Source organism: Vicugna pacos, chromosome 3 (assembly GCF_048564905.1).
Source record: "Vicugna pacos chromosome 3, VicPac4, whole genome shotgun sequence".
Taxonomy (NCBI): domain Eukaryota; kingdom Metazoa; phylum Chordata; class Mammalia; order Artiodactyla; family Camelidae; genus Vicugna; species Vicugna pacos.
In genome coordinates this window covers 1,223,602-1,240,122 of record NC_132989.1, presented here as the reverse complement: position 1 = coordinate 1,240,122, position 16,521 = coordinate 1,223,602, and the positions used below count along the sequence as shown (strand labels likewise).

Genomic DNA, 16,521 nt, shown 5'->3' with positions numbered 1-16,521 from the left:
ATAGGGAGCCTCTGTATATATCTGAGCAAGGAGAATTTCCTGGCCTTGGTACAGATCGCCATGACTAGGGAACCACAAAATGTGGCAAATAAAAAAGGCCAACTGCTCTTAGACAACAAAGATCGTATTGGTGCCCAGGGAGGATTGAATGATCAGGATGGAGAAAGACCCCCCCGAGTAATGACTGCAAATCCATTTCTCACCATCCTGACAGAAACACTGTGTGGCAGAGTATCAGACTGATTTTGATTTAAAGGAACAGTGTAACGGGACACTCCTTGCATATGGAAATCTCTGGACCAAGATCCACACTGCTCCACCCCAGTGGACGTTACCCAGATTACTGTAATGCTAATGTACTGTTACATGTACATTTTATTTTTTGGTCATATTAAGTTTTTGCCTGTAACACTAACCAGTGTAACAAATGAGAATGCCAAATACATTTTCCTGTGGTAATGACTGACTTTATCAACACCTTCTTCTTTCTAAGAGTTGGAGTCTTCCAATATTACAAGATCATAAACGGTCTGGTGAGTGTGTAGAAAAAGTTCACAGGGGCACGCTCCTAAACACACGATCAGCTGAAATGCATCTCTACTGAATGCATAATGGTTTCCTAAACCCTCTCATTGGCTTAGCTGAGAGAGAATAAAACCTTATTTAATGAGCAGAGGGCTGGAATCTTTACTTTTTGGGGTTGAGAACAACAGAAACAAACCAGTGATGAATGTCTAGGAAGAGAAAATTTGTACAACACAAAATATTGACCTAATACCTTAAATTCTAGGCCATAAGCAGCTGAAGAGAAGAAAATTTATTAGTGTGAAAAACACTGTAGTAATTATATGCAAAGGATACAATTGATGAAGAGGACCATGGCTGTCAGGGGCATATTCCTGATAGATGGGAAACTTTATATAAATTTTGAAGGGTGAAGCATAGCAAGATAGAATGATTTTTACTGAATTATGACAAGAAAAAGCATATGATAACCAGAAAAGCCTAATGCACAGAGAATGATTCTAAGATCTGGAAATAGTCTGTGTGATTGAGAAGATGTTATCTACAAAAAAAAAATGGATGGAAAAGAAAATTAGGAAAGAAAGACCTATCTGATATATAAAATTTTTAACAACTGAATCAGAAGTCAAAAAAAAATGAAGATAATAAAGATTTCTGATGATACCAATAGCTAGATTACTTTTCATCTTTTGAGCTGAACATTTTTTCTAATACACAGAAATAGATATATTTCTGTGCACATATATATTTTACAAGTGTGAGGTAAATCTGTATAAACTGTTTCGTGTGACTTTCCTCTCACAAAACAATTGTGTCATAGGTGTGTTTTAGGTCCACATGTAGCGATCACACTATCATTTTTATATCCACCATGTGAATAAAATTATACCATAAGGTCTTACCTGTTTTGATAGATACAAAGGATATTTCCAATCTTTTAAAATCTTCCTTATTATAAAAATATCTTTTGCAAACATTGTTGGATTTTATACATTGAGAGAAAGACAGAGAGCTGGAGAGAAAGAGAAAGAAAGGGAGAGAGAGGTATTCTCAGACGATTTTTAGAAACTTCTTTTTGGAGCATAATAATTTTATAATCAGGTAAATTATGCTAGATCATGCAGTGGGCTCTAATTTTACTCTCTCAGAATATAATAGATGCATATATTACAAACAGTTCTTCTAATCTATCATTAGGATTTATAATTTATTCAATATATTAGAAAATATATGTGACTCCATGTAGTTTGAATTAATTAAAAAAAAACATTGAACACTCAGGATTTTTATAGTCTAATAGTTTATTTTATTAATATTTGTGGAGGGTTTTGTACATGTCTATATGTATATTTCTTATAGTTGATTTATAATATTGGTTTAATTTCAGGTGTACAGCAAAGTGATTCAGTTTTGTTTTGCAAATTATATTCCATTTAGATTATTATAAGACATCTGGTAAAATCCCCTGTGCTATCCAGTAAATCCATGTTGCTTATCTATTTTTTTATTATAATTTTTATCTGTTAATCCTGCATTCCTAATTTGTCCTTATCCCCTCTACAATTTTGGTAACCATAAATTAGTTTTCTATGTCTGTGAATCTGTTTCTGTTTTGTAGATAAATTCATTACTGTCCTCTTTTTTCTTTTTTTCTTTCTTCTTTTTTTTTAGATGCCATATGAGTGATATCATATGATATTTTTCTTTCTCTTTCTGGCTTACTTCACTTAGAATGATGATCTCCAGATGCATCTGTGTTGCTGCAAATGGCATTATTTTATTATTTTTTATGACAGAGTAGTATTCCACTGTATAAATATACCACTGCTTCTGTAGCCAGTCATCTGTTGATGGACATTCATGTTGTTTCTTTGTTTTGGCTATGGTATATAGTGTTGCTATGAACATTAGGGTGCATATGACTTTTCAAATTAGAATTCTCTCTGTTTATATGCTCAGGTGTGAGATTGCTGGGTCATAGGGTAAGTTTATTCTTAATTTTTTGAGGAATCTTCACACTGTCTCCCAAAATGGCTGCACTAAAGTTCATTCCCACCAACAGTGTTGGAGGGTTTCCTTTTATCCACAGTCTCTCCAGCATTTATTGTTTGTGGATTTTTTAATGATGGCCATTCTGACTGGTGTGAGGCGATACCTCACTGTAGTTTTGATTTGCATTTCTCTGATAATTAGCGATGTAGAGCATTTTATCATGTGCCTATTCACCATTTGTATGTCTTCACTGGAGAATTGTTTGTTTAGGTATTCTGCCCACTTTTGGATTGGGTTGTTCATTTTTTCTGTTACTAAGTTGTATGAACTATTTCGATATTCTGGAAATTAAATCTTTGCCAGTCGCATCATTTGCATATATTTTCTCCCATTCTGGAGGTTGTCATTTTTTTTGCTTATGGTTTCCTTTGTGGTGCAGAAGCTTTAAGTTTAATTAAGTCCCATTTGTTTAATTTTGCTCTTATTTCCATTGCCTGGGTAGACTGCCCTAGAAGAACATCGGTAAGATTTATGTCAGAGAATGTTTTGCCTATGTTTTCTTCTAGAGATTTATAGTGTCTTGTCTTATATTGAAGTCTTTAAGCCATTTTGAGTTTATTCTTTGTGTATGGAGTGAGGGAGTGTTCTAACTTCACTGATTTACATGCTGCTGTCCAGTTTTCCCAACACCACTTTCTGAAGAGACAGTCTTTTCTCCATTGTATATTTTTGCCTCCTTTGTTGAAGAATAATTGACCATAGGTCTGTGGGTTTATTTCTGGGCTCTTTATTCTGTTCCATTGATCCATATGTCTGCTTTCATGCCAATACCACACTGTTTTGATGACTGTAGCTCTACAATATTGTCTGAAATCTGGGAGGGTTATTCCTCCAGCTTTGTTCTCTTTTTTTGAATATTGATAAAGGAACACTTATTTCTTTCAATATAAAATTTTAGTAAAAATTGTATTTTTATTTCACAGCAAATACTCATCAATATACTTAATTTGTTAAAAGAGAAAGTTATGTGATATAAACAAAGATGAGAAATTTTAAAAGTGTAAAGCAATAGATAGACTGGGTTTTGGGGAGAGACGTGTACTCAAGATGCGATACAAGCCCTTTTTCACATCTCAGTTTATTTGGCTAAGGCACACAGAGCAATGTTCCGTTCATCCTATTGTTTTAGAGATAGAAAGAAAAGGTGTAAAGAGAGAAAAAGCGATTGTGATCATGGGAGTTAAAAGGATAAGAAGAAAGGGAATGAGATAAGAATGGAAGGAGAGAAACGGGAAGCAAAAATACAAATACAATAAGAAAAGGCATCCATGGAAACAGGAAATGATATTTAGAGAATATGAAAATACATAAGGTAAATAAAGGTATGGTGATAAAATAAAACACAAGCTTCCTCATGACTGAAAAATGTATTAAACTATTTTTGTTAGAATTACATTTTAAGCAGAAGCGTGTAGTGAGAGATGTGTCATTTGCCATCACCTTCCGTAAGATTCTTCTTTATGGCTGATTACTGATGATAGCTACTTAATAATTTTCTAGGTAATGCATATGTTTTAAACAGAAGACTAAGTGGGTAAAATTATTTTTATTCTAAGTTTTTGAAAAGAGAAAAATCATGATGATAAGAAAAATAAAGATTCCCTTTGTTGATATTTTCTATCAAAAAGTAGCAAAATACAGTGTTAGGAAATAAAAATATAATGTGTAAATTTTGAAGAAATAAAATAATCATGTAAAGAAGTAGTGTGTGATGGTACTGACAAAAGAAGTGAAGCCATTAGAAGAACTTGAACGGAATCTTGTGATGTGAAATTAATGATGGAAGGCATTCAATACATTTTGTGTTTCTTAAAACCCTCCTCAAGTTTATACGAGAAGCATGTATTATTGGATATGAAGCTGCAGATACATAAATCTGGTGTAGCTGTTGCTGGAGAAATAGAGAACATAATAAAATGTTAATAGATCGAAATCTCAAGAAATGGTTCCACTTGCTTTATTTAGTGTGCCTGCCAGGTGGCTTAAGGACAGCAGGGTATTTATGTTTTTGGTAACATTTTAACAGCAGTATTTTGCCCAGGGCTGCCTTCACAGCCTTGTTCCTCAGACTATAGATGAGAGGGTTCAGGCTGGGCGGTACCATAGTGTATAACACAGACATGAAAAGATTTAGTGATGCTGTCAATTTATAGCCGGTCCCCAAGTAAGTGACATTACCAGAAAAGAGAAACAAGGTCACCACAGTGAGGTGTGGCACGCAGGTAGAGAAAGTTTTGAACCTGCCTTGTGCTGCTGGAATTCTCAGGGCAGCTGAGAAAATACAGATGTAAAAGGCAGTCAGGAAAAGGAAGCAGACAGAGGCCAAAGTACAGCTAGCAATCACAAATGCATATTCCAGTGTGTGCTCTCCAGGGCAAGCAAGTGTGAGCAGCGACGGGACATCACAATAGAAGTGATGCACTACATAGGGCCCACAGAAGCGGACAGAGAACGTACCTGCCACGTGAATGGATCCATAGACACACCCACTGGACCATGCCGCCATCACCATCTGCCAACAGGTGCCTCTATTCATGATGGCCTCATAGTACAGAGGCTGGCAGATGGCAACATAGCGGTCATAGGACATGACTATGAGGAGGGCGTACTCTGTGCCAGCGAAAAAAATAAAAAGAAAAATTTGGGAGGCACATCCCAGGAAAGAGATGGAATGGCTTTTGGTCAGAGAGTTTACGATGGATTTGGGCACAATGACGGAGATATAGCAGATATCATTCAAAGCCAAATTCTTTAGGAAGAAATACATGGGGGACTGGAGATGCTGGTCAGTGGAGCTGAGGGTGACAGTAAGGAGGTTGCCCATCAGTGCTGCCAGGTAAATCAGGAAGAAGAATGTAACATACAGTGTTTGTAGCACCTGGTCGTCAGGGAGTCCCATGAGCAAAAATTCCGTTATGCTGGTCACATTTGTTACTTTCTCAGCCATGCTGATTCGTATCTGTTAAAAGTAAAGATTACGCTGGTATTAGTTTGTTCAGATATGGTAGCCATCACCTTTACTTAACTCTTAATATAGTTTCTTCCTGAATGAGGCATAATTCATCAGAGTAACTGGAAAAATGCATCATACAGGCTTCCCTTCTTATAAAATTAACAGAGAGCAGACAGAAATATGATTGATATTAAGGAGAGTTTAGGAGAGGCTGAAAATGAAATCAAATGCTGTCTTCTGGTCGCCCACAGAACAGAAAAGAGTTTTACCATATTTCATGCTTTAGGAATCTAACAGACGGTTGTTACGCCCTTTGAGACAAATTTCTGTGTGAAGCAGCTAACAGACTTTACAAGTACAGGGGTAAAAAGGAAAACATTTCTTTTTTTTTTTTCCTACTCCAGAAGTTATTTGTCAAACATGGCTTTAGGCCTAGAGAAAAATAAAATAAAAATGGTAAAACTGTAACAAAATAAGACATAAAGAAAATAATGTGTGGGTTTGTCAAATGTAATTAAAGATGATACAGAATATATTGCAGGCAGAATGTGGGAGAAGCATGAATTAGTGTCACACTGTGGTGCTAACTTTTTAGTTGATTTTAGGCAGAAATGTTCATAATAGAAATATAAGACACCAAGAGTCACACTTCCTGACCTATTTACGACAGATCTGTGCCTTGTGTGGTAGCCCACTTACACAATTCCCTCAAACCGCCACATCAGCAGTGGCCGGTCCGTGGCCATGAAATGAGCCTCTTAATGACACTAGCCCTCATTTAAACCAAGTGACCGTGGTGTTGTCTAGGCATTCAGAGAACAAGTAGCATCGTCATTCTCTGATCATTTTGGTCCTGGAAACAAATTGGTTGGATAATTTTCTTACCAGTTAGTGCAGGTTTCTTCCAGTGATGCCGATGACAACGTCCCAACTTCTTCCAGAAGAAGAAAAGCTCTTGATTAAGAAGAGCTTTTATTAATGTATTAAAATTAACAGAGATTTTGTTCTTCCAATTCCTTGGACCTTGCAGTCAGACATGAAATGAGAAGAGAAGTTCCCAATAACTATGGCGTGATAGGGCACATTTTCCCGTTTCATTTTGCATGTGTCTCTATAAACGTGTAAGGAAAGGATAGCCATGGGTGTCTGTCATCAAATGACGCTTTTATTCAAGAAGAGCTGCCTGCTGCATGACCAAGTGCGCTCAAGTAGCTTTATAATGCTTGCATGGTTGCTGAGTTTTAAGCTGTACTTTCAGCCTCTGGCATTGGTTCACGGTTAATGATCTTACACGTCACATGAACTTACAGTCATATAATCGAGGTAGAAATTAACTAAAGGAATTGACCAGGGGTTCTGATGAGAGAGCGTTTATTCCCTGAGGGATCAGAAGGCAACTTCAAACCCCTGAAGACTAAAGACTAAAGATGACTTAGAAGGGTGCTTTGTTTGCCCCTACTAGCTTTCTGTTACGAGTGTATCACAACTCTGTGAAAATATTCAAGCTGTGGCCTTCTGTTTATTCATTTATTATAACATCAAGATTTTAGTGGAAAATAGACCATTTGAATTCACGTATTGAAATTTAAATTCAGGAACGCATATTAAAACACGAATGCTATTTTATTTTCCTTTTTTTGGTTTGTATTTTCACACTATCATATATTCAAATGTTCATGTAAAATACCAAGAAAGACTAAATTTAAGTAAAACTTGCTTCACTCCTATATTTCCTCCCAGGGACCACAGGAGGGGCAAGTGTGGGAGCATTTCCTCTAGTTTTAAATTAAGTGCCTCTTTTTTTCCCCAGCTTTATTTTCATAACACAATGTCCTATTCAGTTGAAATCATGAATGGTTTACATTCACCATCACTGTTTACAAGTACACCACGATCTTACATTTTCAGGGCAGTCACAGAAAAGAGCACATTTTACTATGATTCCAGAAAGTATACTTTATGTTTAAAGTATTCATGGCTAAAATGAGGTTGCACAAATCTTATAACTTGACTTGTCGATTTTTTTTTTGGTCCTGCTTATTAAGTTTGTTTGTCTTTTTTTTTTTTTTAGACTCCACATATAAGTGATATCTTCATGATATTTTTCTTTCTCGCTCTGGCTTACTTCACTTAAAATGACATTCTCAAGGTTTATCCATGTTGCTGCAAATGGCATTATTTTATCATTTTTAGGGCTGAGTAGTATTCCATTGTATAAATACACTCCAACTTCTTTATCCAGTCATCTGTTGATGGACATTTAGGCTGTTTCCGTGTCTTGGCTATTGTATATAGTGCTGCTATGAACATTGGGGTGCAGGTGTCTTTTTGAATTAAGGTTCCCTGTGGATCTATGCCCAGGACAAATCAAATATTTCTAATTGTAAATTAATCTAGCCCCAATTTTTAAGGAATAATGTGATCTAGGATTAAAGTTTAATGGATAAAAATAAGTTTAAATTGATGGGTTAAATAATATAAACATGTCTTTCAAGTCATCAGCTTTAAGTGTAACAATTTTATTGTGTCTAGTTTACTGAGAGTCAATAAGCTCGTGTTATCTGTGTTACAAAATTTGTCAAAAAATTGATTTGCTATGATAATATTTTCATATGTAATGAAATAGAGATACATGAGGTAAACATTCCTAGGTTAGCTCTATAAGAAAAATTACACTTTATGGTATGTCTATGTAAAAATACTTTCTCTAGATTTTTGGTATTTGAAGCTTTAGAGTTCTGCTATATTAAGTTAAAAATGGAAATTCATTGAATGTCTATCTTATAATAAAATACTGAAACATTAATTGCTAAAGAAGTTTTGTTTACCTACTTTTGACCTCTTATTACAGAGAGACTAAATATGTTTGAAACTATTAGTAAATATATTTTGTGCTTTATTGAAAGATTGTAGCATGAAATGACATATTTCTATTTAAGAACAGAACCTGAGAAAAGAGTCTTATGCATGGTCAGGACGAGAATTAGATTGAATTCAATTAAATGAATTATTAATATTTAAAGGTGAAATGGTCAAAACTAGAATTTTTTTTTTCTGTTAAGAAGACAAATTTTTCTTTAAATATTAATCTGCTTTTGATAAGCAAATTATAAATTTTCTGCATTAGTAACTTTCTGCATTTGCCTTTGAAATATTGTCTTGTCACTTGGTTAAGTGAATAAGTAATGTTTCACAGTGACATATGATCTTACTTGGCCAAACATTAAAAACCCTGTGATATCTCGGTCAGACTTTCTCAAATCAAATTCTAAATGAAGTTCATTTGTCCTTTAGCTAATTTGGGGCTACGTCAAAGGGCCCCTGGATATCTCAAAGAGAGAGATTAAACTAATTAAGCTTATTTGTTCTGTTAAATTATGTGGGAAATATCATCAAATAAATAATATTAACCTTATTAAGTTATGTTCTATGGGTAAATATTCTTAATAGAAAGGTTCCAAAAATTGTACGACATTCCTAAAATTTGAAAGACCCTGGTATGTTGCCAGTCATAATTCTAGTTATTATCTTAAAATGTTGTATGTCACAGAAGTAGCCAAATTTCACTGACAATTGCTTTATATTCAGGTCTTTAATCATTTTTTTAAGTATTTTTGTCTTTTATAGACAGTTATTGTCTTATTCGGATGCTTTTACAAAAATGCGTGGGGATAACTTGCTTTATGCTCCAAAACTAAATTAGATTCCATAGCAAAAGGCTTCCACTTTGCATAAAGGCTATTTCAGTAATGGCTCCCTTACGTAAGATTACCGAAGAAACAGTAATAAAGACTCCTTTAACTATTTATGTTCCACACTCAGTTAAGTCTCTTCGAAACTCTCACCACACTCGGCATAATTCTGTTAAGCCGACTAACTTCTTACAAAGCGTTGCTGCTTTCTGTCTTTAATATTACCTTGGTTCGACGTAATAACCATAAGTTGCAACTTTGCTTCCAGAATCACAGGAAGAAAACGATCATGACTGCATTTTGTTAACAGATTATCTTCTTGCCCTCAGAAATGACTTACAAAAAGCCTCTACTGATAAGGCTGATATAATTGGATTTACACTGGGTCCTACTTCAGGGATGAGCAGGGATATTACTGATCTGGATGTGCAATAATGTCCACCATGGACATAGTTAAAATCTCTTAGTCACCAGAAACAAAGTCAGCACAACAAGGCAAATTAATTGCCTTCATCGGAGCTTGCCAACTAGCTAAAGAACAGATAATATTTATACTGACGGTTGCTCTGTCTCTGGAGTGGCTCACAACTTTGGAGTGCAATGAAAACAATGAGGTTTTTTAACCTATTCAGAAGAATCTATTAAAAATGGAAAACAGGTTGCAGCATTAGTCATTGTCACACAGCTACCAAAACAGTTAGCAATTATTAAAACATCAGGACATTCCAAACATGACACTGTGGATACTAAAGGAAATCAACTTGCTGATTCTACTTTTTATTGGAAGGTTTATAATCAAAAGAGGGGGAATGCTAAAATAAAATTTATATTTAAATATCAGGATAAGAAAAGTTAGACATAAAATTCTCTCTTTGTGTTTAGGACTTCAGAACTCCTCAAAGATAAGATTTGATTTTATTTTTTCCTTTCTTCCAATGCTAACAATGTAACTTCTTAAAAAGACAACATTCTTTCCCAACTCTGAAGGGGTTCATGGCCTCTTGCTGCTCAGTTTGTACACGTTTATTTGGACTATATATTCTTGGTGAGCTTTATGTAAAGTATCAACATGTCATTTTGATGTGTGATCCTTTGTCTTGAAAATGTCATGACTGTGTCTTTGACGTCTGACAGGCAGGACATTTCTCAGAGCTTCCTGACAGTCTGCCTCCTAGGTTAAAATGCTTAGTTTGACTTGAATAAATTTCCTTTTTTTTCTTCTTGATTGTTAATTGAATTTTCATTGACACTACTTAGATACTACACTTCCTACACCCCAAACACCTTACTTTTACTTTTTTTTTTCATGATAACCTTGGTGTGGAAGCTAACACCACTGAATCTTTGGATCAAAATGTTGAACTTGGCCATTCAGCCTTGCTCTAGTGAATGGAACTGGCTTAAACTTGTTGCTGCCCTTATATTACAACGTCTTCCTTTAGTTTTAACATTTTCCTTTCTCTGCACTGTCATTTTAATGTAATGACTTTTAAAAGCATTATATTTCTGAGCATTTTAAAAGGAGACCCCAGGGAAAAAAATACATATGCAAAAACACTGTGTTTTCCTATTTGTTTTACATATATGACACTTTTATATCCATACGTACTCATTTTAAATTATTTTATTTACAATTTTAGTCTCTTCTAGTCTTGCACTCAAATACTTTCTGCTTTTGGTTTCTTTATCCCTCTAGTTCTTCTGGGTGTTGCTTGGTGTAATTTTTAATTCAATTGCCTTTTCTTTCAGCCACCTAAAATAACTAAGCCAATGAGTTATACTTTTCTCTTTTTTCTCAAATTATATCTAAGAATTGATATTTGTTACAAATTAAAATAGGTCACAATCCATTTAACTGTCACTAAAATTTTGCTACAGCCCCAGACCTTGTGCATCAGCTTCCTCCCTTGCCTTCCTTCACTTTAACCTAGACATGCATTTAAGTATAGAATCTGTACTGATGGCTCCCCATGTCACCACAAGTGTAGGTCAGTCCTAGTTGTGTCCAGTGTTTCCCACCATCAGCGCTTCTGGTCTGAATTCTGCCCCCTGTCACCTCACTCAAATCTCGTGTCCCCAGCGCTCCTTCCTCAGGCACACCTTGTCCTTGACGCTTCCTGTGGCTGCAACGCTCTTCTCCCAGATATCTGTTCCACTTCGGTGCTTTCCAAACATCACTTTGCTTTTACATGCTAAATGAAGCAGAACTCAGTGTGGATATATATGTAGCTTGGTCTGCGATCCACTGGAAAACTTGGTGACTCTAAGTTACAGGGAACACAAAGGTTTAAACAAAGTAACACACCATGAAATCAGTTCTCCTGTCTATAGGTGAATGATCGCACCATAGCATATATTTACATCTAGGAGGATTTTTTGAGTTAGTTTGCATAGGATTAATATTCACTAAGTTTTCTTTCATAACGGATTTCTGGGATTTTAGAGTTCTGGCCAGGCAGACCTTAGTCATTTTTATAACTGGTACTGAGGGGAAAAAATAAAAAAATCACATTAGCAACCTAAAGCTCTATACTGACAAATCATATACTATATTTAACCACAAATACTGTATACTGTTTTGAAAGGTCTTTCATTTCCTTTAAATATATGCACATTAATACTGAGCTTTGAATTCATCACCTGATATCTTTTCTGTTCATTATTGAAGCAAATATCTTTTCTTTTCATTATTGCATTTCCTCAGCATGAGCTCAGACCTTCCTTCCAACCACCACCAGAGTAATTCTGGTATACTTATTTTATACAAATGTTTATTTTTTCTTTCAACAAAATAATCCCAAATACCAGTATACAAAGAAAATTATTTAATTTAACCTATATTTTCAATGTCATGTGTATCATTATAACTTGATTACATTTCTTGAAAAAATATATTTCACTGTGTAATGTAGGAAGTAGTCTAACAATACATCAAAATTCCACGATCGTCAACCTACTCTTATGATTAGAGACTATATTTAGTTTATTGTTCATATGAATAAATGTCCAAATAATTGTTCATGCATAACATTTTTATTTATATTCCTGTTAAGATTTGGGATTGCTGCATAAAAATATAATATTCAGGCTACTGAATGTGAGTACTTTTAATTGACTGTTATATATTCAAAGTGGAAACTCCCAGAATATCATCATGTCATGTGATATATTTCAGTTGAAAATGCCACTCACAGGTACAAATGTGTCTGTCTCACTGCATTTTAACTAGATTCCAAAGTTACTATTTTGATTTTTTTTTACTTTTCATTCATGAAAATTGATGATGTATAGAACAAGTACCACTGCTACTATTATTGAATTTTAATATATTTTTCCTTTTTATGTTTTGTGTGTATAATTTAATTTTTAAAATTTCTCTCCATGTTCTTTCCCATCTTTCTCTTTGAGGATTAGTTTATTTTCTTGTACTTTTGTAAGAAATCTTTGACTATTGAAGATATGCATTGCACATATTTTATTCCTACTATCAATGTCCAAGAGTTCCTTTTTTTCCACACCCTTGTGGACACTTTTAATCTCTTGTCTTTCTGATGATAGACATTCTAATGGATGTGAAATGATACGCCAATGTGGTTTTGACTTTCATTTTCCAGTTGATTATTGATTTCAAACCACTTTTCATGTACATTAGACATTTGTATGTTTTCTTTAGAAGCATATTTATTTAACTCCAGTGTTTATTTTCAATCAGATTTATTAATTGTTTCTCTTTTTTTGGTTTTTAATGAGTTGTGTGGATTCTTTACATATTTTTCTTATTAACTCCTTATCAGATATATCGTATGCAAATATTGTCTCTCATTTTGTAGGTTGTCCTTTTATTTTGTGGATGGTTCCTTTTCCTGGGAAAGGCTTTGTAGTTGGCTACAGTCTACCATATTTATTTTTGGTTTTATTGCTATTGTGCTTGGTGTCAGATCCAAAAAATCTTCACCAAGTCTAATGTCAAGAAGCTGATGCCTTCTTCTTGTTGCTTTATGGTTTCAGGCCTTATGTTTAAGTCTTTGATCCATTTTAAGTTAATACGTGTGTAAGGTGAATTTTTGCATGTGGTTGTCCAGTTTTTCCAAAACCATTTGTTAAATAGACCATTCCTTCCTCATTGTATAATATTGGGGCTCGCTCTTATGAATAAATTTTCCATATAAGTTCTGAGCTATTTATATTGATCCCTCAAATTTCCTAAACATATCACTTGTCTTTTAAGGAGATATTCACTTAATTGTCGCTTAGGGAAACATATCACAAGGTATGAAGGCTAGAAAGGATGTCTAATATTAGGGGAATTTTAAAAATATAAAATATCCTATGCAGATAGAACAATAAATAAAAAACCTTCTGAATCTTGACATCAACCATACTTCAAGATAGTTACTTATAAATTGAAAAGAAGCCACAATGCATTGTACATATTATAGTTGATAATTTTATAGGAAGTATTGTAAATTTCCATTTACTTAATATGCCTGTGTCTCAACGCACCTACAACGAATATACAGAAAAATGCTAAGTAAGCACTGAATTTATAGACAAGAAATTGTTCATCTACATAAGCAAAGAAAAATGCAGCAGGTAGAAAAAAATGAAGTCTTGTAGTTTCTAAATGTTTACCTTTTATAGTTTTGGACTTTAAGACCCATAAGTCATTCTTTGAAGAATAAAATTACATGAATTCAATGCCATGATCTTATAATCATATAAATTAAGTTGTAACTGAGCAAAGTTTGAGTGAAAGGTGCCTGGTGATTGGGAGATGGTGATTTATAGAGCCTTGAATATTTCCAGTGAGTTCAGTGATGGACTTTACCCTAGGAAAGTGGTGTCTTAGGGGAGATCCTGAAGAAAAAGCAGCATGATTGCTGCGACAGGGAGAGTCCAGTTGAGTGGGTAAAACGTGCCACACTTGTTGGGGTAAGCGCACGGCGAGTACATGGTGATGTGGTGATAAGACAGTCTAGTAATGCTTTGACAAGAGAAGGAACAAGAAGATAAGAGAGTGCCAATCCATACAATATTTCTAGCTCAGAATGAGTGATTTATTTTATGTTCTTAAATCAGGATGAATAAGCTAATCTATTTTAGGAAGGAAAGAAACATGTTCTGATGGACAGTGTAAAATGTCCACTCTGATTGTGGTGTGTGGGCATCATTAGATGTTATCTCGAGGGAAGGGGCTCAGATCTTTGAAGGGCATCACTGTGGTATCTAAAAATGGACATGTGCAGCTTACATTCTGATATTGTCTAAAGAGATGAAAATATGTTGATGCATTTGAAAAGAATTTTTTAGCAAAAAAAACACAAGAATTTTAATAGATTGACTGTGAATTGTGATGGATTAGGGGATGGCAGGGAAAGTTCTAAGGTGCCAGACTCCCCAACTTACATAATGAAGAGTCACTGTATCATATAGGTTTTTTTTTCTCTTGAGTTTGGTTGAAATAATGTTGACTTTGGTTTTCTACATTTAAAGGTCCATACTTCAAGCCTCTTTTCTCAAGGAAGTAATGAGATAGCAGGTAGGTATTTTAAATAGAATTCAGTACATAGTATTTCAAAGGAACGCATAAACACAAATTTAATATTCAAAATATAAATGGTAACATTTATCTTAGCAAGTTTACACCACACAGAAGAAGGTTCAAGCAAACAAATAAGATGTTTACAAATACTTTTCTAAGTCAGGAAGTTGCTTAAATACTTATAAAAATGATCTTTATATATATTGTCATTTTGGTTCATCAAATTACATGTATAAGTGTATTGTCAAGATTCAGAGAACAAATTGTAAGTAAATGCTGTTCTCTTCATAAAAATATCTCCCATCTCTTTTACATTCTGTGAGATTTTATCAAATACTCTTCGAGTTTTATAATCAAAATAAAATGAAATATTATTTTACTTCCATTTCAACTTTTCTCATGGGTTTTCTAAAAGTCGCTCACATTTCCCTTTTGCTTTATACCATTACACTGTTTTATAAAGATCACCAGCATCATAAATTCTGATTATATGATAATCAGCTTTAATACAAATCTGCCAAGAGGAAATGTGATACATAGTATCAAGTTTGCCCTTTTCCAATGAAACCAACTTTATTGCCATTTTTGAAAGTAAGCACAAAGTGTTTATGTAAGTGTAAAAATGGGATGAAGATGAATAAATGGAATAGGTAACCTTTTATATATATCTTTCAATTGTATTTGCAGTAAGTGACACATTTTTTTCCTTTATGAATAACTCAAACTACCCACAGCTCCTGGCTTGTCCTAGCCACAAAAATAAACAAACAAACAAACAAACAAACAAATAAAAGTCAGTTAGTGTTTTGGGATAAGTGATGTGATGAATCGAGGAAGATTTAGATACACATTCTGTGCCAAGAAATTGGATTTGGAAAGATTACTGCCATTAACAGAATACGAGAATCTGTCTTCAGTTGTGAGGGTTTAAGAACATGCCACCCCAAAATATGTTGCTGTGGCATAAGTGACTATTTTGAGCAGAAAGCACTTGAGAAACAGCAGATGTAGGAAGGGCTCCATGACTTCCCTTTTCTACCTAAAAGCAGGTCATAACATTTCCTACTGGAAGGTGCCCACCATGACCCAGGAAGGGAATGTCATTCTTATCACTGAAGGCTGATCATTGACATCAGAGTGAACCTGTAAAAACACAATCTACTCAAATAACTTTTACTGTCCTTTAGTTTCTCCATTTATTTCTTACTCTCCTATAATTTAGTGTCCCTAGCCCAAACATCTTTGTCTTGTCACATCCCCACAATTTATCATTATTTGTTATGAAGTTGTATCAACTTTTAGACCCAATAAGTTCTTCTAGTTTCTGTTTACTTAAATAAAAATGAACAACATAAGAGTTGTCAATTGAAGTTTTATTCAAGGTCTTATTAAGGGCTGTAGCCTGGGACATAGCCTCTCAGCAGCTCTGAGAAATCTCCTCTGAAGAGATGGGGAGAAGCCAGTAGGTAAGTTTTTTTTTTTCCCCCAGGGGATACATGCAGTTAGGCATATATCTTGGGGGGAAAATGTGACTCACAAGGAATAGATACCTCAGTTAATTATTTTGCTGTTTTTCTATGTATGGAATAATGCAAGAATCTGGGTTTATTAAAATTCCTCATAAGATTAAACAGCTAACTATCGAAGAGCCTGTTTTTCCAAAACACGAAGTTCCTCATTCTGCTTTTCATCCTGAATCCCTCTCAGGGTGCAGTGTCTTCAGCAAACACAGTAGCTAACAACTTAATCCTTGTAGA

At 34.5% G+C, this 16,521-nt stretch overlaps 1 protein-coding gene across 2 annotated transcripts; it reads right to left on the bottom strand.

Moving 5' to 3' along the window:
* Nucleotides 1-4,470: 4,470 nt before the first annotated feature.
* Nucleotides 4,471-11,372, bottom strand: LOC140689260 (olfactory receptor 14L1-like). Of its 2 annotated transcripts, none has more exons than XM_072949581.1 (3): nt 11,323-11,372; nt 6,416-6,553; nt 4,471-5,536 (listed from the first exon to the last, which is right to left on the bottom strand). In XM_072949581.1, exon 3 carries the CDS (start codon nt 5,522-5,524, stop codon nt 4,535-4,537), a length of 990 nt encoding a protein of 329 aa, XP_072805682.1. In that variant the 5' UTR covers nt 5,525-5,536; nt 6,416-6,553; nt 11,323-11,372; the 3' UTR covers nt 4,471-4,534. The 2 variants fall into 2 exon arrangements, with proteins under 2 accessions (XP_072805682.1, XP_072805691.1); XM_072949590.1 differs by lacking the exon at nt 11,323-11,372 and adding an exon at nt 11,242-11,293.
* Nucleotides 11,373-16,521: the final 5,149 nt, after the last annotated feature.